Raw genomic sequence first — 27,823 nt, 5'->3', positions numbered from 1 at the left:
TTTGTTTTATAGGGTCTTAACTCAGACTATAAAGATTCACTGATAAGAGAAGTTATGGAAAACATTTTTTTAACTCATTTAGAATTCATTCAAAGTGCAAAAAGCAGCCCTTGAAAGGACATTAACCCAATTTGCATTTTGTTTGTTTTTTTTTCCTTTTTTTATTATCAGCTTTATTGAAATATAATATACCATATAATTCATTCATTTAAAGAGAAAGTCAACAGTTTTTAGTATAGAGTTGTGCAACCATCACCACAACCAGTTTTAGAACATTTTCATCATCCCAAAACAACAAGCCCCTCCTTACCCTGTGCCTGTCATACCCCAATTCCCTCCATCCAACCCAGCCCTGCTTTCTGCCTCTATAGAGTTGCCTATTATGACATTTCATATAAGTGAAAATATGAAAGGATGCATACCGTATGTGGATGCATACGGAAGCATACCGTATGTGGTCTTTTGTGTCTGACTTCTTTCATTTAGCATACTGTTGTCAAGGTTCATCTATGTTGTAGCATGTACCAGTACTTCATTTCTTTTTATTGCTGACAAAAGATGCATCTTTTAACTCTTAACAGTGTTTTTCTCATTCAACATTTAAAACATAGGGTTTGTTTCTTGCCAGTGAAGATTCGTTAAAAAATTTTAATCCAATCCTGTTGCTGTAAATGTTTAAAGTATTTCTATAAGGCTTTATGTTGCTATTCCCCCACCCCCATTTTTTTTTTTAGGAACCAAGGGAGAAAGGAACATCAAAAAGGATAGGGAAGTTTAAAAAATATGGTTCAATTTGATATCTCAAGTAGGTTTTTAAAAAATCAGCTTTACATCATTTTTTTAAATGTATGATCATCAAATTTTCTTGATTTCTTTTTTTTTTTTTTTATTTCTTTTTTAAAATATCCAATCAGGGGCATCTAGCTAGCTCAGCCCAGGAACATTAGACTCTTGATCTTGGGGTTGTGAGTTCAAACCCCAAATAGGGTGTAGAGATTACTTAAAAATAAAATCTTTTTAAAAATGCACAATCAGGTAATTTTGTGTTTATGGGGGGGAGGGTTTAACATAGCCAACCTCCTCAACATCTCAAATTATCAGAGACATTTGAAATGTTTATTTTTTGAAATGTTTAATATTTAATATTTTCTTTTTTTATTTAATATTTTCTCATGTTGGTTTTTATTACCTGATGTTTTCAATATTTTTGGCATTCTTGTGTCTTTTTCATTGCCAGTGTTTCAAACAGTTTGTATTTAAAATTTTTAAGTTTTATTTTATTTATTTTTTTAAGACTTTTATTTATTTATTCATGAGAGGCAGAGAGAGAGAGAGAGGCAGAGACATAGGGAGAGGGACAAACAGGCCCAATGCAGGAAGCCCGATGCCGGGATGCAATCCCAGAATCCCGGGGTCACGCCCTGAGTCAAAGGCAGATGCTCAACCACTGAGCCACCCAGGCATCCCTAAAATTTTTAAGTTTTAAAAGTGTATTGTTTTCTGGTATGATATCAACTTTATAAACTCTGTCAGTTTGATAACTGGAACATATGTTTACAAACAAACTGGGATATATATATATATATATGTATATATATATATACATATATATATATATATATATATTCAACAAAATAGATGTGAAACAAGTTTTTAAAAAGCATTTACCAGGCAGCCCACGTGGCTCAGTAGTTTAGAGCCCCCTTCACCCCATGGCCTGATCCTGGAGTCCCAGGATCCAGTCCTACATCGGGCTCCCTGCATGGAGCCTGTTTCTCCCTCTGCCTGTGTCTCTGCCTCCTTCTCTGTGTGTGTGTTTCATGAATAAATAAATAAAATGTTAAAAAAAAAAAAAAAAGCACTTACCTGTTTCTATACTGATCTGTCTACAGGACCTCTAATGACTTGGACAAGCTGCTTGCTAAAAATCCAGAGGTACAGCGCCTGTAGCAGTGCTCTAATCTGCTTGGCTCCATTCAAAATAAAAGAGAATTTAAGGAGGTCTTTTTTTTTTTTTTTTCTTTTTTCAAACTCTTGTGTTGAGAGAATTTGTTCTAACAGGATTTCTCCTTAAAGAATCCATGCTGGGGGATCCCTGGGTGGCGCAGCGGTTTAGCGCCTGCCTTTGGCCCAGGGCGCGATCCTGGAGACCCAGGATCGAATCCCACGTCGGGCTCCCAGTGCATGGAGCCTGCTTCTCCCTCTGCCTGTGTCTCTGCCTCTCTCTCTCTCTCTCACTGTGTGCCTATCATATATAAATAAAATAAAATAAAAATTAAAAAAAAAAAAAAAAAGAATCCATGCTGGGTCCTGGGAATCTCTACCTCCCTTTTTAAAAGTTCACACACCATCCTTTCAACAACCCTTGGATTTTGCCAGGGATGAATAAACACCCCATGGGTATATGATCTTTGGAATCCAAATTCTTCCCTGTTTTGGCAATCAGGGTGACACTTTTCATTTTCAGGCCATTAGTTCCATCCTGTTCTTTCTGTCTCCTCAGGTTCAGCAGTTTCACCGCCAGTCACAAAGCGTCTGAGAATCACTTCAAGAGACAAAGGGGATCCCCGGGTGGCACAGCGTTTTGGCGCCTTTGGCCCAGGGCGCGATCCTGGAGACCTGGGATCAAATCCCACGTCAGGCTCCCGGTGCATGGAGCCTGCTTCTCCCTCTGCCTATGTCTCTGCCTCTCTCCCTCTCTGTGTGTGGCTATCATAAAAAAAAAGAGAGAGACAAAGAGAAGCTTGTGTAAAAAAAGTGAGACCAGCTGGTGGATGGCCGACTCCTCAATACCAGAAAGAATTCTCTGGCCTGACTTTTCAGTTTCCACTTTGCTTCTGCTTCTGCTTCTGCCAGGCCATGGGCTCAATGTTTTTATTTCCTGCTAGAACTATCCAGACCCATTCCAGTTATTCTCAGCTGACAATGTCTGCTTGTGGACAATTCAGAAAACAAACACGCGGTGCCTGATACACCAGGATTTAAGCCACGGCTCACCACTTCGCAGCTGTGTGACATGAAGCAGGTGATTTGACCTCTTGGGGAGCTGCGTCCTTATTTGTAAAACTGAGGCTAATACCGGCCTCACAGGATTATGCGAAGTATTCATACTGAACGTGAAGGTGGTAATTGCAGTTGCCAAATGTTCGTCGTCCCCCAACCCCCATCTTCCCATTACACTTTAACAGGCATTTTCAGCAGCAGCCCAATCAGCGCGCCCTGAGGCCCCGCTCTCTGTAGGCCCTTGAGTGCTGGGATGCTGAAAATATCGGCAATAGCTTCCTGCTCTCGAGAAGTTTACAATCTACTCAGGGAAATCGCTTCCACTAGCTTGATTCATCCCTTAAATATAGTCCTGGGAGGCTGAAAGGATGAAAACTGGAAGAAAGGGACGGAGAGCCCAAGGGCGAACAGTCCTCCCTCCTACTTCACAGACGTCTTATTTGTCCCAGCCACAGGACCCAGTTACTGGTTTTTTACATGTCCGTCACCCCGACAGGACTGCCAGCCACCTGAGGGCGACCCAGGTTTGGCTCATCTAAGGCACTTTCTCATCTCGGGGCTGGGCGCGCAGGAGGCCCAGGCCGCGTTCGGCCTTCTCAATCGCCGGGCGCCGGCCCGCGCACTCAGCTGCAGGCGGGGGCGGGGGCGGGGGCGTCACGCTCGGTGCCTCCGTCCCGCCAGGCCGGAAGTCCCGCGGGACCCCTAGTCAAGGCTGTTGTGTGGCGGGAGACGCCCGGAAGCCCGGCAGCTCCCCGCAGCCGTTGGCGGTAACCCGCCACCTGCCACTGCAGCCCTGATTGGCTCCTTCCTCGGCCAACGCGGAGGCTTTAACCAATCGCCGGCGGCCGGGAGGCCCCGCCCCGCGAGAGCTCCCTGAGGCAGGAGCTTTGTGTTTGCCGCTGAAAGGAGGGGGTGGGCTCCACCCGAGCCTCTTGGGACACTGTTAGAAAAAGCCCTGGCGGGGTGTCGGGCGCGGGGGCGCTGAGGTGTGTGTGACCCTGGGCAGGCTCTGCTTCTCTCCAGGCGTCAGGAAGTTAGCGGACCGGAGCGAGGGAGTGACCTTGCAGGGGAACGAAGGGGTAGACGCGGGGATCCGCCCGCTTGGAAATGGGAGCAGAGAAGGGCGCTCGGAGAACCTGGGGCGTGACAGTCTGCGGAAAGGCGGTGGCTAGAGGATCGCCTCACCCCCTCGAGTCCGCAGGCCCCGCCCCGCCCCGCAGGCCCCGCCCCCCGAGCCCAAAACCGCGCGGCAGACTCCGCGGAGCCCCCTGCGAACGCGGCCGCAGCTCTCGGGTTGAGCACCGTCCGTGTCCCCTCCGCGCGCTCTCCGCCCGCCGACAGACAGAGCCGCCCGCGCTCTCGTGTTCTCCTTGCGGCCCGGTGAGCCCGGGCCCCTCCGGCCCCAGCCCTGCGCGGGCTAAACCTGCAGCACGCCCGCTACCGGGTAGCGCGGACCCGCGCCCTTCTGGCTCTTCAATTTCTTTCCTCTTCTCCCAGCCTAGCTTATATTTTTCCTGTCTGTCCTCTGTCTTTTCCTTTATCTCTCTTCTTTCCCTCTTTTTCCTTCCCCGTCTTTTCTTTATCTTTCACGTTCACGTTGGCTGTTATTTAAGCCTCTACCCTTCCAACTCTCTCCCCTGGGCCTGGATGCCCAGCTCCGCCTTGAATGGGGGCCTTGGGCCCAGGCAACTATCTGAATGACCTTCCCCTCCTGAAGAAGAGGAGGTTTGGAGCAGAGCCTGCCCTCAGCCGGTCTCACCTCCTCACATCCCACCCCTGGGGCCTACTTGACTCTCAGAGTCTCTGACCTTTCATGACCTCCTTTCAACACTTCCACTCACCAGTCTGCTGACTGTTGGGGGGGATGCTTCTTCAGAATACACACTGCCACCAAAGCTGAAATCTGGGAGTCAATGTGTGATACTAAGAGAGCAGACAAGCGAAGGAGGACTCCTGGGTTCATTTACCCCCTCCAGTGTGTGCACTGAATTATTTGTCCCTAGCTGCCCTGGGTGAGATGGACCCTATTCCTTACTCCTCCTCACCTCCCCACTTAAGGATTGTGTGGGTTTGTGTGCCTTGGGCAGGTGGCCCTTTCCTTGCTGGAGTGTAATCTGTGAAGGCAGATTTGCCATTCTAAACTCTTGGGGCACCTGGGTGGTTCAGTCGGTTCAGCCTTTGACTGTTGGCTTCAGCTCAGGTCATGATCTGGGGGTGATGGTGGGATCCAGCTAGTACTGGGCTCTGTACTCAGCCCAGAATCAGCTAGAGATTCTCTCCCTTCCTTTGCCCTTACCCCCCAACTCGCATGCTCTCTTTCTCCTTCTCTAAAATAAAAATCTTAACATAGATTCTCTTCTTTGCCCTCATCCACAGGACACATAGTATGACTATTAGGTGTTTCGTCTCCCAGCCATTTTCTATGGAAAACCAAGGAGATCGGGCCATGATAGCCACTGGCAGCTTTGAAGAATGGGATGCCTTTAGAGAAGCTTGATCTTGGAGGCCTCAGTGTGAGACCTTACAAAGCCGGGTAAGAGTCCAGTCTAAGGGAGGGGATCTCCTGATTCCAACAGTGCTTTGGCCTGGGGGTAGGGGTCAGTAGGATATTAGCAAAAATAACTACACCACATCCCCACCCCCAGTGAAGTTGCTCTTCAGAGTTCACAAGTACTCTTATTTTTTTTTAATTTTTTTTTTAATTTTTTTTTAATTTTTTATTTATTTATGATAGTCACAGAGAGAGAGAGAGAGAGAGAGAGAGAGGGGCAGAGACACAGGCAGAGGGAGAAGGCAGGCTCCATGCACCGGGAGCCTGATGTGGGATTCGATCCGGGGTCTCCAGGATTGCGCCCTGGGCCAAAGGCAGGCGCCAAACCGCTGCGCCACCCAGGGATCCCCACAAGTACTCTTATGTATCCCTGGTCTCATTCTATCCTCTAAGCTGACCTTGACAAGCCAGGAATGGTGGTCCCCATATTTATAAAGGAAGAAATTGAAGCCTGAATGGGATAGTGATTAGTCCTTGGTCATCCTGGAAATCACCAGCAGAGCTAGGACAAACTCTTTCTAGGTCCGAGTTTTTATTTATTCTTCTTAGTAGGGTCTTTAGCACAAGTGACCATTGCTCCCATACTCAACACCTCTGAAAGACCTGGGAAAACCCAAAGCAGCAATCAAAATGGCAACTGAGCCTCAGTGTACTTGTTTTTGTGATGGACAGGAGCTGGGTCTTGTTCTTCTCTGGCCTTCACAACACTGCATGTAGCACAGGATCAGGATATGACTGACTCATTTATCATGTCTCTGATGCCCAGAGAAGGGACACGATTGGCCTGAACCTTCTCAGAACTGTCATATTTGGCATGAGAACTTGGGTGTTAGATTTCCTTGTAAAAGCCCTGCCTTTGCGGGGGGCTGAGAAGACAGCAGGACACAAATGTTCTGGACACCAGTGCAAAGCAAAATGAATAAGCTATGGAGCCTGTACATGTGGCTCTTACTAAGTTCCCTCATCTGTTACGTAGAGTTAAGGCAGCCACTTCATAGGGCTGCTCTGAAGAGCAAGTGAGCTAATAGAGTGCTCCAGGCAGTGGGATGGGGAAGGTATAGAACACTTCCTGGAGGAGAGGGATGTGAGAGAAGGGGAGCTGGGGAATTTGAAGCATCTTCATCAACCCATCTGCCATTTGAGTACCAATGTTCACTGAGCTTCATATGGCCAGGCTCCAGGGAAACTCAAGGCCAGGCCTAGCCTATAGGAGCTCTGGATGCAGTTGAGTGGTGAGTAGCCTCTGGATTTCACTGTTTGCCCCAGCTACCTGGAGTGAGAAGCCCAAGAGGAAGAAGCTGGGCGAGCTGTTTGTGTCCAGAGGTCTTTGTGTTCACAACAGACCAGCCACATCCTCCCTCTGCTGGCCAGCATTTTCCTCGTGATACGGGTAGCCAATCAGGCCAAGCTCAAAGCAGCTGCTCCCCTGAAGTCAGAGAAGTGAGCTCAGGCAAGGGAGAAGCAGGTCACCCTCCCCCATTGGGGGTGCTGGGCTCACTTCCTCCCCAGGCTGCGGAGGCAGCAGAGAAGGGTGTTGTTCCAACTCTGAGAACAAAATGGAGAACAAAATGGAGCTTTTGGTTTCCTGTGTCACTTTTCGTAGCTCTGACCTGCACCTCCCCATCCCCACCCCTTCTGTGGTGAAGATGTGGATCCCCTGTGTTGAAGGAGAGGAAATGGGCCAGAGAGGGAGACCACTTTCCCTGCATCACACAGTAGTTTAGGGGGAGAGGGTCCAGTGCTTATGTACCTACTCTCACCCCTGAGAGTTACCCAGTATCCTTCAAGGCCCAGCTAAATATTACCTTTTCCAGTTACCAACTCTTCCATACCTCTACCCAGAGAGAGTTGTTCCCTCCATTTTGAGAGTATGTCCTGTAAGCCCTGAATGCAGTGCAGCTTGAAATACCTGCCCATCCCCGTGCCAGACAGTAAGCCTCCTCTAGGGTCGATACTGTCTTGGACATATCAGTGAACCAGCACCCAGCAAAGCAGTCTTGAAAGAATGACTTTAGAGGGTACCCCGGGTGGCTCAGCAGTTTAGCGCGGCCTTTGGCCCAGGGCCTAATCCTGGGTACCCAGGATCGTATTCCGCTTCGGGCTACCTGCATGGAGACTGCTTCTCCCTCTGCCTGTGTCTCTGCCTCTCTCTCTGTCTCATGAATAAATAAAATCTTTAAAAAAAAAAATGACTTTAGAGAGCTCAAGTTGAGTGGGACTGGGGAAGAAAATTCCTAGTGGGCTGGGAAGGGGTTGAACTGGTCTCTCCCATTCCATTTTTTCTAGACTTAGACAATTTCAGACCCGTAGGAACCTTTCCTGCTTAAGAGATCCAGAGCATAAGCCTGTGAGTTTGTGCCTGTCAGGTCTTGGTCTGATCAGAACCTTTTCCCGACTTCTGCCGGCCCTCCGGTCTATCTGCAGGAGCAGGAATGTGGGCATGATCAGTGAAATCTCTGCACCCAGCACACAGAAGCTGGGTCACTGCCCATTGTGAGGCCCTGACCAGACTCTCCCTGTAGTGAAAAGGAGGGGGCTCTTCACAGAATGTGTTCTCCTCCAGCAGGAATTGCTTCTCCAGCCCCTATTTGAGTACCTCCCGAGTACACTCCTGTTTTCCCTCACAAGGTTGCTCTTGTTCTTGCTTAGGGAGGTGGTACTATCAAGGTAGGTGTGGGGTGGTGAGCAGGACAGGACTGTTGCTAATGGGGCTTCTCTCTCCTTGGCTTAGATTCCGGCAGAGTTCTTCTATCTCGTCTTGTTGCTGACTGAAGGTGACCCCTTCTCCAGTCTTTCTCCATCTCCTGGGAGGTAGTGAGCAGTCAGCATTATGGTTGGGTTCAAGGCTACGGATGTACCCCCTACTGCCACTGTGAAGTTCCTGGGGGCTGGCACAGCTGCCTGCATTGCAGATCTCATCACCTTTCCTCTGGACACCGCTAAAGTCCGGCTGCAGGTGAGGGGATGAAGCCTGGGGTCCTGATGTTGTCTAGTGCTCTGCCTGAAGACACGGACTCCTTAAGGGCCAGGAAAGTGTTTAGAACTGTAAACTTTGGAGCATAGGGATGGCAGGAGATGGGAAGGACAGCCTGCCTATCCATATAACCACCCAATTTGATCTTGCAGATCCAAGGAGAAAGACAGGGGCCAGTGCGGGCTACGGCCAGCGCCCAGTACCGAGGCGTGCTGGGCACCATCCTGACCATGGTGCGCACTGAGGGCCCCCGTAGCCTCTACAGTGGGCTGGTCGCCGGCCTGCAGCGCCAGATGAGCTTTGCCTCTGTCCGCATCGGCCTCTATGACTCTGTCAAGCAATTCTACACCAAGGGTTCTGAGCGTGAGTATGGAACTGGGCCATAGGCCTCTTGGCCTTTTCTTCTTGGTGATGATTGATCCCATCAAATCATCCTTGATTGATGATTTGCTGTATAGCTCCTTTAGGCTCCAAGATCCCTAGGAGGATCCTCTGATCCTCCTAATGATTTCTGAATACCTAGGCTATGCAAAGGTCTGTGAGGGGCATCTTTCCAGGACAGTCCTCACAACCACTTTGAGAGTAGACCGTATCTACAAATGAAGAGACTGAGTCTTAACTCAGGGTGCAAAGGATGTGGCCAAGGGCACACAATGGAGAGCCGGAAAAAATGCCCAGGATTTTTACCTCCAAAGCCACACTTCCATTTCATCTCAGCATGCGTTGCCTACCCTCCATTTTACACAGGTGGAAACTGAGAACCCAGATCAAAAGGTTAACTTTTCCCAAGCTTACATGGCAGGGAGAAATAGATGTGGTAAGAGAACCCAAGTCTTAGGAGTCCCAGACCTTGAGAAGGCCACCTCTCTCTGAGCCTTGGTTTCACATTTGCCAAGTGAAAAGGATTGTGATTTCTCAGAGCATTTACCCTGCTGAGCTAAGGCTCATTATGTCCTGCTCCTTCCTATGACCTCGTGCTTAGCAAGTAGTAGACATTCACAGTGTTATTTTCTTTGATGAAAGGAGTTTTTTGAGCAAGAGCTTGTGTGTATCCTAGTCCCAAAAGGCAAGAGATTACAGTGATGAGGTAGTTTTGGTGAGGAGAGATAGAAAATGAGTACAGCCACAGTTGGGCACTGACCCCCATGGTTCTCCCACAGATGCTGGCATCGGGAGCCGCCTCCTGGCAGGCAGCACCACAGGTGCCTTGGCTGTGGCTGTGGCCCAGCCCACAGATGTAGTAAAGGTCCGGTTCCAGGCTCAGGCCCGGGCTGGAAGTGGCCGGAGATACCAAAGCACTGTTGATGCCTACAAGACCATTGCCCGAGAGGAAGGGTTCCGAGGACTCTGGAAAGGTCAGTGTATCAGTTTATTCTTCCTCATCTTCCTCCTCCCCTGTTCTCTGGTCTCACATCAGTACCATTTCCTTCTGTAGGGACCTCTCCCAATGTTGCTCGTAATGCCATTGTCAACTGTGCTGAGCTGGTGACCTACGATCTCATCAAGGACGCCCTCCTGAAGGCCAACCTCATGACAGGTGAGAGGATAAATGGTGCTGAGTCTCACCCTTCCTGCAATCTAGGAGCAGATGTGGGAGTCTGTTGCCTGAGGACCACATCTTTTCATCCAACTTCCCCTCTGCTTGTGGAATGAGTTTAGATTTACAATATTGAAGCCACCTGAGATGAACCTCCCACTTTGCACACTGAGGCAAAATGATTCTTAGGTCATCAGAAGTCCCAGCTGGAGTCTTTCTCTCTCTCTCTCTCTCTCTCTCTCTCTCCCTCTCTCTCTCTCCCTCTCTCCCTCTCTCTCCCTTCCCCCGCTTCCTCTCCCTCCCCCTCTTCCCCCTCCCTCCCCCTCAAAGTATTATTTTTTTTCCTACATTATTTTAATAATCTCTTTCCTTTTGGAGTCCTGACTGCCTTTCCTGCTCCTCCTTGGCAGATGACCTCCCTTGCCACTTCACTTCTGCCTTCGGGGCAGGCTTCTGCACCACCGTCATCGCCTCCCCCGTCGATGTCGTCAAGACGAGATATATGAACTCTGCCCTAGGCCAGTACAGCAGCGCTGGCCACTGTGCCCTCACCATGCTCCAGAAGGAGGGTCCCCGAGCCTTCTACAAAGGGTGAGTCTCTGATCCATCCCACCCAATTCCAAGCCTCCTGGATGCCCATACCTATACACAAGTGGGAGAGAACCACCTGGAACTAATTAGCGACCAGGTGTCAGGCTATTCTGATCCTGGTCTTGGTATTTCACCAGCATTTTCTCATGCTCCTACTTCCAGAGTTGTCATCCCTATTTTATGGGTATTAAAATAGAGACTCACAAGGGATTCTTGCTCACAGCTACACAGCTGTGGAGCTCTGTTCCTGGGCCCTCTCAACTTCCTTTGTGACAGCAGCTGGGTTGGATTAGATACCATGGCCCGGTGGGGAGAGCGGGAGGTAGCGTGCCCTCAGGAGTCACCAAATTGCCTCCTGTGACCTATGTTTTCTCTCTTCTAGGTTCATGCCTTCCTTTCTCCGTTTGGGTTCCTGGAACGTGGTGATGTTTGTCACCTATGAGCAGCTCAAACGGGCCTTCATGGCTGCCTGCACTTCCCGGGAGGCTCCCTTTTAAGGATCTCCTGCTGCTGACCCCACCACCTCTAGCTTTGGCTTTGCCTCCAGCCAGGCCCTGCTTCCCCTCCCTCTCTCCTTCCCCTTTCCTTGCACTCCCTTTCCCACCACCTCCCTTTCCTCTCCCTACATTTTCACCCCCTCTTCACTACCTCATCTCCCCACTGCCTCTCAATCCCAGTAGAGTTGATCCCAGTTAACACTGTGGGAGGCCTGGCACCATCCAGGACCCAAGACTTCAGTCCCTTGAAAAGTTAAGCCCAGCTCTTTGTTCTGCCCCCAAGCCCAGCCCAGCCAGCTTGTCACCCATAAAACAGGTTCAACCTTGGTGTCTCCTCCCTCTCTCATAGCTACCAGAGTTACCAGAGGTCTTGGTCCAGTGGGCCCTTTTGGCACCGGTGGGCAGGGGAGGAGCCACCTAACTTAGAAAGGGAGACACCTTCTGCTTCCAGCATCCATTCGGGAGCCCACGGAGGTCATCTTGTCCATTTTTCTTTCTAGACCACACCCAGGGCTTAGGTGGCAAGTGAAGGAGCAGCTGGGAGTCACAGCAGTGGCTTCACTCTCACCAGGTCACTTGAGTTTTCACTCACCCAGTGCCTGGTACTCCAGCATCTGCCTTTCTAACCCTCCTGCTGGCCCCAGGCCTATTTATCTGCAAAATGAGTGTGTTCCTGTCTGCCCTACATCTCCTGTGCTTCCTAGAAGATTTAGAGGAACTATGAACTTATTTTATTCCATCCTACAAATGGGAAATCTCCCCAAAGTCCCAGACCTAGTGAAGGGAAATCAGTCTGCTTCTCATCCTCCACAATCAACCCTTACGAGGCAGTGTTACTGTACTGGGTGGGACAGGCTGCAAGGCAAACATGAGGCCTCAATTTTCGATACTTCGATTTGGAGTCTCAACTATCCCTGGGCTGGGGATCCCAAGGAGGCAGTGCCAAGCCAGGGCTTAGGCTGCAAAGGGTGTCAACCTCCCTGTCCCCACTACCTGTCCTCAGAGGCAAGACAGAAGATTCTACATCTGTTTAAAGAGGCTGGGGAGGCTCTGTGAAGTTCCAGAATTCTGAGGCATCTTGTGCAGAGGCAGGCCCACCCAGTTTATAGCTGTTGGAAGAAGTTGAGGGCTGAGACCAGTCATGTAGGCAAGGACATACAGGAAGTCAGCAACTGAACTGGGACATGGGCTCAGATTCCTCCCTCCCCTTGTGGACTCTTCACCCAGGGACAAGTGCTGGAGTCCTTTGGAAAGTCTGTTGGTCAGAGAACGTGTCTTCCCTCTTCCCACCAACCTAAAGCAGCATAACACTACTCCTTTCCCATTGGTCAGAGCTGTAGGCTCAGCCCTTCAGTGCTTTGGCAAGGAGTCTAGGTTATTAGGCTCCTGGGAAGGAAAGAGGGCTCATGGTTCCCCACCTTATATCCTAGCATCTGACAAATTGAGCTGGGGTCTCAGTCCCCAAGGACAGGGTTGGGTGCCACAAGTTGAGCCAAGGTGAAGGTGGTAAGCAGCCCAGCATAAATGGAGGACTGACCCAGTGTGCACCTCATGTACCTTAATTCTCACACTAGGCCTATGAGGCAGGTGATTCCCTGTTTTGCACCAGAGGAATCAAGGTCAGTTTGTTCCCCTAGGCGTGTCTGTCAGCTGACTGAGTCACCAGCCTTGTGTCCCAGATACTAGGATGGACACAAGGCCACCAGACTTCATGGTTCTGGGCATGATCCTGGTTTAGGAGCTGGGGTAGGTGGCAGAGACCACTGGACAGCGTATGAGTAGGCCTCAGTAACTTAGTGACCAGTCTTCAGACCCAATGAATGGATATACGACAAGCCCTGCTTTGCCTGCCAGGTGAGGTAGCACTGAAGATCACTGAGGTAATAGAAATCTCATAAAGGTCTTTCATCAGGTTTCCCTCAGAGCCTTGCCATGAGGGAAAGGCTAGAGGCAGGCTTTCCTGCTGGCCTAGAGGAGACCTGGGGTCCTGGAGTTTCCTAATACCAGCCCCACCCCCCCTCACCTACTTGCTTGCTCTGGCCACAGGACAGCTACCACCACCCCTCCCCTGAGGCCATGCCTCACAGGCAGAGTCCTCATCTGATTTCCACGAGGCCTGCAAGATCAGGGTTATAATCTTTGCTCTAAGAAAGGCTCAGAGAAGCCAAGTGAATTGCCCAAGGGCATGTATCTGAGGGGTGTCTGACTCCCAACACCCACATTACTGAAGGACTGCAGAGGTGCTTCCTAGAACCCTGGTCCCATGTTTTCCCCAGTGATCTTTAAAAAGGTTGATTGGTACCACTGAATCCCCCATTTAAGAAAAACACTTAAGCTTAAGAGTGCTTTGAATGGGGAATCCAATATGAACAATATGGGGGGGGGCCTTTTCTGGTACCTCTGAAGTCCCTCAAAAGTGGCCACCTATTATAAGCTTGGACCTATCCTAACCCAAACCTAGACTCAGAAGAGAAGAGTTGGCACAGAAGAGCTGCATGCCACACTTGCTGACCAATGGAAGGCAGGTCGGTGAGGCAGGTGCCCGCCACATAGGCCCATGTGGGCCTGGCAGCCATATCAGCAGCAATCCTAGAACCCTGAGATCTGAGTTCACCAAGCACATCCACACCGATGACAGTCCTCACAAGCAGCCTTGCAGGGAGGTTATGAGTGGTAACATCCAGGGGGTCAGTGGCAGGGTGGGGAGTAGAACCACCCTGCCTAGAGGCAGCCCAGGACCCCCTGCAGAGATGAGAATTGAGGTTGGTGGGGTAAAAACCAAAGCCATTTCCAACACTCCTTTATGTGGAATCTAAGCAGGGTGAGTCTGGGAAGTGGCCTTCAAGGTTCTGGTGACATCTTTGCCCTGTGTGACCTTGACAAGTGTTTTCTTCTCCGTGTTTCCTGTCTACAGTATGACCACATCCCACTCTAGAGACTGCCCCTGCTAAAGATTTTGTGTCCTGAGAAGTCAGAGCAGAGTGGGGACCCACAGAGGCCACACAATTTTGTCCTACTCTGTCAAGGGGAGAGCATACAGGCCTGAACCCTCAGGGACCTGGCCATACTCACAAACCTGGACAAGGACCCAGGTTCTAGGTTCCCTGGGCCCTGCCCTTCCCTCTGCTCCAAAAGAAGGGATATATGAAGCTCCTTTCCCTCCAAACATAGCCTCCTGAGTGCAGCTGGAGGATAGGAAATAAATCTTTATTGTGTCAGTTTAAAAGTCCCATGCCATCCCATCCTCACATTTGTGCAGTGGGCTGGCTCCCCTGCACATCCTGAGGCAGGAATGAGATAAGGCTCAGCTAGTCTTCTCCCCAGCTCCAGCCCCCAGCCACCAGAGTTATGTCAGCAATGCCTGGCGCAGCATCTGCTTCTTCTGGGGTGTGAGGTGGGTAGGGAACTGGATGTCGAAGAAGATGAAGAGATCCCCCTTCTTTGTGGGGTCCTCAGGTAGTGGCATCCCCTCACCTGGCACCTTCTTGAAATACTTGGGACTGAGGCAGAGGATGAAAGAAGGGAAATTAGAGGGCCCCCCAAACAGCACTTTGACAGATCCTATGCTGCCCCTGCTCATATAACCTCAGGCATGGGGCAATTGTACTGCTTCTACCAGGTGTTTCTTTTCAGCCAGAACAGGATGGGCAGGGAGGGGGGGAGTGGCTTGTTCAGCCTGCCCGCCCCCTGAAAACCTATTTACACTGAATCTCTAAGAGGGTTTCAGGAATAGAGGTTCCACCTCTGTTAGGGTGGGGGGTGCTCAACTGCTGATTCAAGCTTCCCATACAGAGGGCCTTTCCTGTAAAGGACTTAAGGGATACAACTCAGAACACTAATGAAAGGTTCAGAAGGCAACCAAGATTGCCCAACATGGGGGGGCCTCTGGGCTCTGTAGTGGCCTTGTGCCAGTTAGAAAAAGGCACTCCATTTACCAGGTGAATGCAGCTTGGCCAGAGCTGGGGCTGGATTTGTCCTTTCTGGTGAGAACTGAACACTAGGCTGACCAGTGTAGCACTACCCTCTAAGGCCCAGGCCAGCCCTTCTGCCAACTAGGGCCCAAACAGATGCACTCACTGGACAATGTCATTGATGGGGATGTTGAGCAGACGATCATCTAGTGTCTTTACTTCTACGGTGCAGCAGGTTAGAGCCTAGGAGACATCAGGACCAAAGGTGGGATTAGGGGAGATTACCATGGCCATTCTGTTTAGAAGGCACTTTTATGAACTTATTGAGTGCCAGGTCCTGAGCCCCGCCTCGAGGAGACATGTTCAAGGTCTCACAGGAGAGCGAGCCAAGCAACTACCTGCCCTCAGGAGCACACAGTCTGGTAAGTAAGATTGATGATGACATATGTTATGATCGAGGGAAGTAAAGGGGTCTGCAAGAGCCAAGGAGAGCCCCCCAAACCATTTTGGAGTGGGACAAGAGGGCTACACAGTGGTGGTAGCAGGTCATAAGGGTGAGAAGGAGCTTGCCAGTTAGACAAGGTGGATATACAGCATTCCAAGCAGAGGGCCTAGCACAAACGTGGAGGTGTGAAAAATGCACCCAATCGACAGGACCTCCAAGGGGCACACTGGTTGGAGTGCAGGGGATGAGATCAGCGGGGGCAGAGTGTGGAGGGCCTTGAATGCCACCTGAGATGCTTAGACAGACATGTGGCACAGTCAGATGAGTGCAAGGAAGAGCCTAGAGGAGATGGGAAAGGAGGCAGGATGGCCACCAAAGGGCCTGCTGGGCAGATCCAGGTGCTCAGACCCGGACTGTGGGGACCAACAGAAGTAGACCATGGCAGAATTGACCCAGTGACTGCCTGCAGGTGGGCTGGGGGAAGGAAGGCAAAATCTAGGCTGGTGCTACTCCTTGCTTGGATTGTGAGGACACAGAGGTCTCTGAAGACAGCCACAAAGACTCTATGTGTACTCATCTCATTCTGAAGGCCTACACCATGCAGTGGGGTAAGTGCAGAGTGAGGCCTGCTTGCTCGTTCTCATCTGCCCACCTCTACTCCACTTTGCCCACTTACCTTGCCCAAGGGAATGGGGTTCACAAAAAGGAGGTTGTCGTTCTCCCTGCGGAAGCGAGGGTGTAACTTCTCCTTTACGATGAAGATGATGTCAGCTGGGATAATATTGGGGCCCTGGGCAGAAGAGGCCAAGGGTTGACAAGTGCTGATTGGCTGTGTGCCATTGGCCAAGTTCCTGCCTCTACTGGTCTTCATGTTTTCATCCGAACAATGAAAAGATTAAACCAGGTTTTCTGGAAAGACCTTTACAGTTTGGTTCCATAGCCTCTTCTCTGAGAAGCCTACTCTGATGAATCCAGCCCTCCCACTACTTCTCCTCTATGGAGCATGCCCAAAAGGATTCCCTCAGCTGGAGGGCAGCAGAGGCTTCCTCAAGTAGTGGACCAAACACTGAGCTGCAAGTTTTGAAGACAACTTCCTGCAAGCCTCTGTCCGACCAAGCTTTATTAAGTCACCAAAACTCTTCTGAGGTCTCTTTTGGGCACTGGGGATGGAGTCAAACTGGTCCCTCCCCACAAGAGCTCCCTTGTCCAGTGGGGGTGGGGACAGACACACACAGTCCTCAGGATGCTCAGGCTGGTGGTAAAGGGAGCCCAAGAGGCACTGACCCAGGTGGGGAGGTCAGGGGAGGCTGCCCAGAGCTGGGAGCATTAGAGCTGGGTCCCGAAGGGAGTGTTTTGGAAGTAGATGATTTACAGGTGAGAAAGGGAGCAGAAGTATGGGCTGAGGAATTAATCTCTGTTGGCTCTGAAAACACCATCACTCTGCCTTTTCTCAGACTTAAGGATTCAGTATGCCTCCAACAATAATTTTATATTTTTATTTAAATAAGTGATTATCACTAAGATATTAAATAGTATTAAAATTATTACTAATAAGTACTTTCTGAATAGCTCTTATAGTTGGGCTTTATTTTTTTTTTTAATTTTTATTTATTTATTTATTTATGATAGTCACACAGAAAGAGAGAGAGAGAGGCAGAGACATAGGCAGAGGGAGAAGCAGGCTCCATGCACCGGGAGCCCGACGTGGGATTCGATCCCGGGTCTCCAGGATCGTGCCCTGGGCCAAAGGCAGGCGCCAAACCGCTGTGCCACCCAGGGTTCCCTATAGTTGGGCTTTATTTAGGAAGCACCAAAGAGAATCAGGAAGAGTTCTTGTGCTCTTTGCCCTGGGCAAATCCCTACCCTCTCTGTGCCTCAGTTTCCTATTCTGCAAAATGGGGAAAAGCCTTGGGCTATCCACTCACAGAGGAATTGTAAGGCTCTGTTCCTTGTAAAAGACTTTGGGGGTCATCTTACCCACTCTGCAGACTGGGCTCCCAACCAAACTAGGCCTCACAGGGGCAGCAAAATACATCACCTCCTTCCCCCTCAGTCTTCCCACCCATGAGCAAGCCCAGGTGACTGACACTAGGACTGGCCCTAGTCACTTCCCTCCTTCTTACCTGGTCCCCTTCCTTCTCAAAGGTGATCCGTGTGCCCTGCCTCCAACCAGGTTTCACATCAATGGTAAGAATCTTGTCCTTGATAGTAGAGGAGTACCCATCCTCATTCAGCACCTGCAGCCAGATGGCAGGGGGAAGGTTTGCTTGGGATTTCCCGGCTGGCCTTTTCACATGAGAAGGATGTTATGGGGGGTACTATGGTCAGGTTCATTCTTTCAGCAAAGAGAAAACCTTCCCTGAGCCATTCCCACTCTCACCTCATTCACTGGAACCAAGAATTTATTATCCCAGGATGACAGGTATGTCATGGGGCTGGGGCCTGTTATGCCAAGCAGTTACCATGAGTTAGTTGATCAAGCCCTCAACTCCAGCCCTAGAAATCACATGGCCCTCGCCACTAACAAATGCATAATGAACACATACCCAGGTCCTCTCTCCCAACCCAAAGGCTCTGGCCCTGAGGGTACGGCAGGTCTCTTAATCATGAAGGGAGAAAGACCACAGAGGTCAGCATATCTGAGCATTGCCTATTATGTCATCCATCCATTCCCCAATCACATGCCCAGATGGGTGCCATCTGTGGAAAGCATGGCCATAGTTGGCATCTCTTCTTCTGGGCAGAGGTGTTAGGAGGGCTTGTTCATGTGCTTTACTAGTAGGGCTGGGACATAGGACAGGGCCAACCCGAGGACTCTACCCTGGAGCACTGAAGGTCTTCAATCAGACCCCTTGGGGACTGTCCCCCAGCCCACCCTCCATGCCCATACTATTTCTTCTTACTCATGGGGCGTACACACTGATGAAGCTCTGGGGATATGGTCTGGTAATGCGCAGAGGGCAGAATTCACAAGAGACTCCTCCTATTCAGAGCCTACCTTCCCACAGGGATGGGGCTCAACTGAAAAGGAAAAGACCCTGTTCCCATTAGGAACACTGGAGAGGAGATTCCTACACTAGGAAAGAATTGGGCTAATACCCTCAATTGTCCCAACTTCAGATTCTAGAATTCTGGGATGCCTGGGTGGCTCAGGAGTTGAGCATCTGCCTTTGGCTCAGGGTGTGATCCTGGGATCCAGGGCCGCATCAAGCTCCCCTTGGGGAGCCTGCTTCTCTCTCTGCGTATGTCTCTGCCGGTCTCTGTGTCTCTCATGAATAAATAAATAAAATCTTAAAAAATATATTTTAAAAAAAGTTTCTAAAATTCTATTATCCTAGGTCTCCAAATCTGAGATTTTATAATTCCATCAGAGACCATATCTGAAGTCTCTGGTGAGGACAGGGTGGAGGTTGCTTGTAAGATTGGGGAGGGGCTAGGTAGTAGCTCCCAGTAGGAGCAAGCCAAGTACTTACCCTTCGGGAGATCTTAATTTTCTTGGTGCAACCGAAGAATAAGTCTTCCAGGGATAGGTAGAGGTCTCGTTCAATTGGGGGGTCCTGTTTTTTGACTCCTCGGCCCCGGAGCCCCCCAAAGTTCAAATCTATCTCACTTTCTTCTGCATCAAAAAACTCTGCAGGAGGTGAGGAGAGGAGAGGAGTAAGAGAGATTGTTTCCAGGGACTTGGATGCATAGACACCTCCACGCACAGACCTCTTCAGTCCCCAAGTGTAATACCCAGCATCCCATTCCTGCCTTGCAGACTCAGACTGTTAGGCCAGGCCAAAAAGTTGTCCTCAATTGCAGATCTAATGATTATCATTCCTTGCCACTTCCCACTGCGTCATCCCCTAGTTTGGATATTCCCGCACTTTCTGACTCCCTCCCCAGTAAACTTGAGGAAGTACCCCGCAGGGCTGGCTGTCTCAGTGCCCTCTGGTGGTAACTTCTGGTATGTCAGAAATGACTCCTGCTGTTAGTTTGCAGCAGAGAGGGTCATTCTAGGTCCCTTCCCCAGGCTCCATTCTCCCTCACTGTCCAACCCAGCCCAAGACCACTAGAGACCCCAGACTCAAGTTTCTATGAAGTCAGCAGCTGATAAGCGGCTGGGGCAGAGGTGGTTCTTAACAAATTTGAGAGATTACCAAGCTCTTTTTTTCCTTTTTTTCCCTGCCCAGCTCTCCCTCCTGTAACCCCTCTTGCTGTCCTACCCTTCCACCCCAGTGCAAAGAGCCCTTGTCTCTTCAAGGGCTATGTAGTTGTTCAGTTTCAGTTTTCCTGTCTGTGGGATGGAGTAATAATGCCTGATCCGCTGTCTACCATTAGGATTCAATAACAAGATGATGAAGAAGAGCTAAAACTTGCAGAGAGCTTACTCTGCATCAGGGGCTGGTCTCAGCTCTTCATACTATTATTTCATTGGCCAGAGAGGCCAAAGAAAATATTCACAGTCCCACAGTCCATCTGAACCCAGGACAATTTGAACCTGTACCCTGAACCACTGCTTATTGCTATATGTGAAGCCCTTCATAAATTCTGTAGAGTCAAGGGTTGCTATCATAATTAAGATTTTTTATACTCTATCTTTTATGGTCAGTGCCATGAATGAACTTCACAGGCTAGAATGGTACGACTTAAGGTTAGGGAGAACAAGGCAGCAGCACCATACTGTGCCCCACTATGATGTGATAACTAATCAAGAAGCCTGTGAATTACCTAGTCCCTTCTTGTGTCACTGAATTCATTTGTTCACCCAGCAGGGTGATGTACCAGGTAGACACTCCAATATCCAGGTTATATAGGAAAGCCTAGTCTCTTGGCCCTGCAGGGAGATGGGACACAGAATCCCTAGGGTGAAGCACTGTGGCAGTATAGCTTCTGAGCACCGCCTGAGGGGCCCAAACCTTGAAAGTAATGCCCCTTATAAGCTTGGTTTGGCTCCTCAGAGCTGCCTCTTTTCCATGTACCTGTCCTTGGAAGAGACAGATCCATTGTATGATATCTTTCAGTCTGCAAAGCCCATGTTCATAATGGCTTTATAAAGTGTATTATCTCATTTGATAATGACGTGTGAGGAATGGACTATTATAGCCATTTAACAGTAAGGAAGTTGAGGTTTCAGAGCAGCGAAGAGACTTGCCCAGAATCACACAACTCATAAGTGGCAGTGCATGGATTTGAAACAGGCCTGACTCCAAGTCCCCTGCTTTGTCCAGTCATACATGGGGTTCATAAACTTAGCTTCTTCTGGCAGACAGGTGAAGGCAATGCATGGTGGGAGGGGTCTCTGAGGTAGACAGGCAGTCAACTATAACTCGCTTTTCATTAACATGGAGAAAAGAGAGAACTTTTGAAATGCTGAAAGGCTGTAAGACAGCCTGGGGAATGGGCTGCAGGGGAACAGGCAGTGAAACATAGACTCTCTAATTTGCATACCTGGAGACAGGAAGACAGGTCTGAAGGGTAATTGTCCTTGCAAGATGACCCTGAGCCTCAGAAATCAGCTCTTTGTCTATTTGTCTGGGACCTGGGATCATCCACCCACCCATCCATATACTCATCTAACATATCTTGTATAATGAAATATGATGCAGCTATTAAAATGAATGAAGTAGATCTGTATATAATATGGTATATAATAAGATAATCTCCAAGATATACTCAGTGAAAAAAATCAGTGTGTACAAGCCTTTTTTCCTTAATTAAAGGCTTATATGTAAAGATAAATACATGCTTATAAATGCATAGAAAATTTCTGGAAGGATACATAAACTATTAAGGAAGTGGCTGCTTCTGGAGAAGGAATAAAGGCTAGAATTTATTTCCTTTTTAATAAAAATTTTTTTACCATACATTATATCTATTTATTAAACAAAACAAAAGGATTTAAAGAAAAGCACCTTTTATAGCTCTGTACTTTCCCAGTAAGGCAAACGGGTAGGCTGGACCTCTTACCACCAAAGGGGTTGTCTCCTCCGAAGAACTCATGGAAAACTTTTTCAGGGTTGCCGTGGAAGACGTAACCAGTTGTCCAAGGGGTCTGGGATCCATATTCCAAAGGAATTCCACCCTTGAGGCCCTCTTCTCCAAACTTGTCATAGATGCCTCTCTTCACAGCTGTGGATATGTGTCACCTTGAGGAGGGGGCCGGCCTTGGCAACTAAGATAGCTGCTGGGCTGGGAAGCAGGGAGATACACGGTAGAGAAAAGGGTAAAAGCAACCTTATTTCTAAATTGCCTGTTATCTGGCATTCTTGGAGGGAGACCCTAAAAGTGAGGGGTTTAATTTCATTGTGGGTGCATCTATGTTTGGTTCTATAGTCAGGAGGGGAGCCAGGAAAGGTGGATACCTGCTGGGGGCCATGGAGTGGGAGAGGACTGGAGGAAGGATCTAGAGATTACCGGTCAGGCTGCTGTCCTGGAATTTGGCTAACCTCATCATCATTGCTACTGTTTTATCTGGGGCAAATAGAATCCTAGCACCTTGAAATTCTAGAATCCAAGAATTCTAGAGCTGCCAATCCTAGAGCTTTGAAATCCAGGTCCTGCCCAACTGAGACTGTTTGATCAGATCACCTTAATCAGGGGCTCTCCATGCCATGTCAACCTTCACTTGTGACTACAGAGAGAAGCAGTTCTGCATGCTATATTCTTTCTTTCTTTCTTTCTTTCTTTCTTTCTTTCTTTCTTTCTTCTTTCTTTTTTTAAAGATTTTATTTATTTGTGTGAGAGAGAGAGACTTAGGCAGAAGGAGAAGCAGGCTCCATGCAGGGAGCCCGATGTGGGACTCGATCCCGGGACTCCAGGATCACACCCTGAGCCAGAAGGCAGATGCTTAACCACTGAGCCACCCAGGCATCCCCATGCTATTTTCTTTCCAAGTTTGTTCAGACTCTAGGCAGGGAAGAAGAATGCTTACTCTCTGTTGGGCCCCCTCAGAAAGTCCAATACCCAGAGACCTAAGGAATGATATCCAAATAGAGGTGAGCAGCAGAGATGCATGGGGTCACTCACGGTCACTGAGCACATCGTAGGCCTCTGCTATTTGCCTGAATGTCTCTGCTGAGGAAGGCTCACCGGACTTGAGAGGGTGGTTCTTAAGGGCCAGTTTCCGGTACCTAGAGGAGGGAAGATTCACATAAGTCATACACGGGCCTGAGGTGCAGATCATGGTTCAGAGCTGGCTCTGCTGTCTACTGCTTTGATGTTCTCAGCTATAAAATCAGGGCTGTAGTGGCCAAGGCGGTATATGGCTCATATGGCCTGAAAGAGAACCCCATGGGTGAAAAGTGTAGCTGCCTGCCCTGGGTGTTCATGCTGAGGCTACCCTTTCTCACATTGCTCCAGCCAGTGCCTAAGCGCGGTGGGGATGTTAGTGCTGGTGCATTCCTGTAGGACACAGGGCCCCTCCAACATGTGACCTCTGCCTCAGGACTCCTACTGAATAACCCAGCTGTGATTTTTCTCCAGACCACTCCACACACAGCCCTCCCCATCCAGCTGTTTCTTCCTGCTCTGGGGTCTGAAGTCACCCCCTGCATACTGCTGGTCCCCCTTCACCCTCACGCGTATTTCCCCCAGTACATTTCTTGCAAATATAATCCTAATATCTGAACTGACACACAGGCTTCTTGGGAAGACTAGGTAAAATAAGATATCAAAGGGCCAGGTACAGAGAGGCACTCAGCACATGTCAGGCCCTTTTACTGTCTCCCACTTCTGTGCTCATTCCTTTCTCGGCTTCTTATCTGCCCAATCCCACCACTTAATGAGGCGATGCCTACAGCTTCTGAAAATCTGTATCATTCATTGTTCCAGGAGCAAAGAGCTGTCAGGAAGTGGGTGATTTGTGGATGGTTTAATAAGGGGCCACTCACTAAAGTGTGGGAAGTAGGGAGGATAACCACAGGGGACGATGCTGTAGCCCAAGGCCAGGAGCCCTGAGCATCCTGACCACCCGAGCCTATAGGAGTGAGTGGAGGGAGAAGTTAATCCCACAGGAGTGTATGTGGATGGGGGCCCTTGGCAGGATCTGTCATCTTCAGTTAAGGAATATAGCCAACCTGAAGAGCCCTCATAGGAAGGGAGCTGGGAATAAATATCCCAGCCCTACTCTCCTCCCTCCCAACCACCTGCCTTGGGCCGTCTTTAGTGGAATGCATTAGGAAGTCTGAAGGCCAGGGCATCTATCGATGCAGTTCAGATGGCCCAGCTTCCAGTGCAGAAAGCAGGGTTACAGAAAGGTAGGGAATGGGTCTGGAGGAGCCAAAGGAGGGCATCAGTGCAGGCCCCTGAACAGCTTAGTACAAATCTGACCCTGTGTACCCTCTGCTGGGTCAGAGTGCAGCTCCTCTGCCCTGCTCACGCCTTCTATGCTAGTGACCCCTTCTGCTCCTTTTCTTCTCACTCCACATATCGTCTGTGCACAGGCTCATCTATCCCAAGGCTTTGAGTACCACTCACTCGCTGACCACTCCCAAATCTCTGAAACTAGGACACTGAGCTCCAGACTTCTGTATCCAGCTGCCATCTTGGTATCTCCTCTCCAATATCCCACAGGCCCCACAAACTCAATGAGCCCAAAACTAAACACATTTTCATTCTCTAATATACTTTGTATACCTTCATTGACTTCAAGACAATTGTCATGACCTCCTTGAGGCTTCGAAACCAGCCCTTCTCAGTTACAAAGGTCAAAATCAATTATGGAGAGAACAAGTAAAAGTAAGTAGGTTTGAGAAGAGTTCCATTTTCATATAAATTTGAGTGGTTGTAATATTTGCCCTGCAGTGCCACCACTCTGTTTCCGTGAGTGGGCAAGATGGAGTGGAGTCACAGCTTGGATGTAGCAGCCTAGACCGAATGAGAGATACTGAGAAGGCAAATAGCTAGGCAATTAGGAATCATCACAGTGCTTTTCTTTATTTTATACATTCAGCATTTGAGGTGGGGCATCAAAATCTAGGTGCTCTCGTATGGGACTCATATCTTAAAGTTGTTATAAGAGAGAAGGGGGAAAATGGGGCAGTCTGGGTGGCTCAGCCGGTTAGCGCCGCCTTCGCCCCAGGGTGTGATCCTGGAGACCCGGGACTGAGTTCCATGGCTGGCTCCCTTCAGGGAGCCTGCTTCTCCTTCTGCCTGTGTCTCTGCCTCTCTCTCTCCCTGTGTCTCTTATGAATAAATAAATAAAATCTTAAAAAAAAAAAAAGAGAGAGAGAGAGAACGGTTAAGAACTATTGTATGAAATACATGTGGTTCTTTTAATCACTCCTTATATGACTTGGTTTTTTGCTACAAATGATTGCTGAGCATTTCATGTTCATTATCTCATAGAATTCCATGTCAAGGGCAGCGGTTTAGCGCCACCTGCAGCCAAGGCGTGATCCTGGAGACCCAGGATGGAGTCCCAGTCAAGCTCTCTGTATGATGCCTGCTTCTCCCTCTGCCTGTGTCTCTGCCAATCTCTCTCTCTCTCTGTGTGTCTCTATGAATAAATGAATAAAATATTTTTAAAAAATTCCATGTCAATACCACAACAACCCTTATAATTAATTATTATTTTTCTTAAAGAATTTATTTATTTGAGGGAGAGAGAGAGAGATTGCACAAGACAGCACAAGCAGAAGGGATGGCAGGAGAGGGGGAAACAGGGAGCGATCCCAGGACCCTGGGATCATAACCTGAGCCAACCCACTGAACGAACCAGGTGCCCCAAACCTTATAATTATTATTTTAGAGATGGGAAAGCAGAGGCTCAAAGTGGTTAATTTGTCCATGTCACACAGCTAGCAGGTAGGAGAAACTAGATTCAGGCCTGGGTGTTTCCAGTGTTTAAGCTGCGCATGTATTTCTGCATTCCAACTCCTGTGACCTCTCCCTAAATGGCTCCCACTGGCCAAGGAGATGCTCTGAACAGTGGGTGACATCACACAATATCCTGAATTGTTCTGTAATTGTCTCATGAGTTTGTGTCTTTTTTCTCCAGCTACACTGTAGATTCTCTCCCCTTATCCCACATAAATGCCCTACAGGACCTGACTCAGTAGGCATGGTGTCTGGATACTGGTTCTGCCATTTACTAGGCACATGGCCTTGGGATAACAGTACCTACTTCTCAGAGTTGTGAGGATTAAATGAAATAATGATGGAAGATTCTCAGAACAGTATCTGCACATTCAAAAACTTTATCACTACCCAACTTAATTAACTATATTATCCCAGATTCCTCCCTTTTTCTTTACCATTCAATGACCCAATTAATAGCTAAATCCATTCTCTCTCCTCTCTTCCGGCCCAGTATCCTTTTTCAAGCTTCATCTTCTGCCTTGGTTATCACGACAGCCTCTGAAAGAGTCTGTCTCCTAAAATAAGTTTCCATAGCATTCTGTTCTTCCCCCTCTGTAACACTCATCACACTTATGACTTATTCAACATCTGTATTCACCACCCAAATTAAGCTGCGTATCTGATTCATGATTATATCTCCAGCTGCTACCACTGCACCTAACCATAGGGTAGGCACTCAATAAATATTAATCAAAAAACCTTTTTTTTTTTTTTTTTTTGAGAGAGAGAGCACACGTGAGAGCAAGCACAGGGAGCGGGGGTGGGGGGGTAGGGGGAGGATGGTGCAGAGGTAGCGGGAAGGAACAGAGGGAAAGTGAGAATCCCAAGCAGGCTCAGTGTGGAGCCCAATGCAGGGATCAATCTCACAACCCCGAGATCATGACCCAAGTCGAAATCAAGTCAGATGCTTAACCAACTGAGCCATCCAGGTGCCCCCACAAGACCACATTTTTTTCATAAAAATGTGCTGACTCCTGTCCTTGACTTTCTTGGAAATGGACCACAAAGTCCCCATGACCTGATGAAAGTATTGAGAAATGCAGTTCAACATCAAAAACTCATTATAATGGCCAGAATAAAATCTGAAACACATCCATCTGGCCAGGTCACTTTCCTGTTCCTTTGGTTCTCCATAATCAGGATAAAGTTCAAATGTCTCCTTTGCTCGATTTTTATTCCTAGGAAAACCAGCATATCCAGGAGGGGAGACAGAGTAGAGGGGATAAAGGATGATGGATTGAGAACTCTGACCCAGCCCAAACCCAGGCTATAAATATGCAAGAAAAAACAAGGTTTACCTTGCCTGCCTTAAGCTGTGCAAGAAAGCCCAGTTTGGAAGAGATAAAGGTGGGGCTTTCTCCACACACCCCGAAAGCCTCACTCCAACCCCAACTTACGCCTTCTTGATCTCGGCATCCTCTGAATTTCGGGTGATCTGGAGCACCGAGTAATAATCCTGGCCCATGGCTGGTTGGCAAGGCACTCAGTCCTTGGGTAATCCTGACACCAGCAGGGCTGTTAGTCTGCATTCTTTGGTTGCTCTGACAACCGCACAGGGGCGCTCTGGGAGTGGTAGTCCTTCCTGCCTAAGCAAACCTGCTCAGTTTTGCTTCACGGAAAAGCCAATAGAAGAATTGGAAGAACAGGGGCTGATTCTGTGAACCTGATAAAGGTCACTCAACTCAGAATTTTTTTTTTTTTTTTAGATTTTATTTATTTATTCATGAGAGACAGAGAGAGAGAGAGAGAGAGGCAAAGACATAGGCAGAGGGAGAAGCAGGCTCCATGCAGGGAGCCTGATGTGAGACTCAATCCTAAGACTCCAGGATCACGATCTGAGCCAAAAGCAGACGCTTAACCACTCAGCCACCCAGGTGTTCCTCAACTCAGAATTTTAAAGGAAAGTAGCTTTTTTTTTTTTTTTTTAGATTTTATTTATTTATTCATGAGAGAAGCACAGAGAGAGGCAGAGACATAGGCAGACACAGAAGCAGGCTCCTGATGTGAGACTCGATCCCAAGACCCTGGGATCATGACCTGAGCCAAAGGCAGATGCTCAACCACTGAGCCACCCAGGTACCCCAGGAAAGTAGCAATTAGTTTTATTTTTTTTAATTTTTTAAAAGATTTTATTTATTTATTCATGAGAGACACAGAGAGAGAGAGAGAGGCAGAGACAAAGGCAGAGGGAGAAGCAGGTTCCATGCAAGGAGCCCGATGTGGGCCTCGATCCCGGGTCTCCAGAATCACACCCTGGGCTGCAGGTGGCGCTAAACTGCTGCACCACTGGGGCTGCCCAGCAATTAGTTTTAATGAAAAGTTATCAGAACAGGGGCGCCTGGGTGGGGCAGTCAGTTGAAGGTCCAACTCCTGGTCTTGGCTCAGGTCATGATCTCAGGGTTGTGACAGGGAACCCTGCTGGAGCTCCAGGTTCAGTACGAAGTCAGAGTGGGCTTGAGACTCTTTCTCCT

The 27,823-nt window shown here is 48.8% G+C and overlaps 2 protein-coding genes across 3 annotated transcripts; one reads left to right on the top strand and one right to left on the bottom strand.

The window, feature by feature from the left end:
* Positions 1-4,226: 4,226 nt before the first annotated feature.
* On the top strand, positions 4,227-11,479 carry UCP2 (uncoupling protein 2). Its single transcript, XM_041730562.1, has 8 exons — positions 4,227-4,383; positions 5,380-5,536; positions 8,286-8,510; positions 8,681-8,891; positions 9,689-9,883; positions 9,964-10,065; positions 10,476-10,656; positions 11,039-11,479. The coding sequence occupies exons 3-8, from the start codon at positions 8,385-8,387 to the stop codon at positions 11,151-11,153; spliced, it is 930 nt and encodes a 309-aa protein (XP_041586496.1). The 5' UTR covers positions 4,227-4,383; positions 5,380-5,536; positions 8,286-8,384; the 3' UTR covers positions 11,154-11,479.
* A 2,514-nt stretch (positions 11,480-13,993) lies between these two features.
* DNAJB13 (DnaJ heat shock protein family (Hsp40) member B13) lies at positions 13,994-26,907 on the bottom strand. Of its 2 annotated transcripts, XM_041730560.1 has the most exons (8): positions 26,750-26,907; positions 22,521-22,624; positions 21,462-21,623; positions 18,983-19,140; positions 17,633-17,746; positions 16,186-16,299; positions 15,231-15,307; positions 13,994-14,653 (listed from the first exon to the last, which is right to left on the bottom strand). In XM_041730560.1, exons 1-8 carry the CDS (start codon positions 26,815-26,817, stop codon positions 14,500-14,502), a joined length of 951 nt encoding a protein of 316 aa, XP_041586494.1. In that variant the 5' UTR covers positions 26,818-26,907; the 3' UTR covers positions 13,994-14,499. The 2 variants fall into 2 exon arrangements, with proteins under 2 accessions (XP_041586494.1, XP_041586495.1); XM_041730561.1 differs by lacking the exon at positions 17,633-17,746.
* Positions 26,908-27,823: the final 916 nt, after the last annotated feature.

Source organism: Vulpes lagopus, chromosome 15 (genome assembly GCF_018345385.1).
Source record: "Vulpes lagopus strain Blue_001 chromosome 15, ASM1834538v1, whole genome shotgun sequence".
NCBI lineage: Eukaryota > Metazoa > Chordata > Mammalia > Carnivora > Canidae > Vulpes > Vulpes lagopus.
This window is presented reverse-complemented; position numbering and strand designations above follow the sequence as displayed.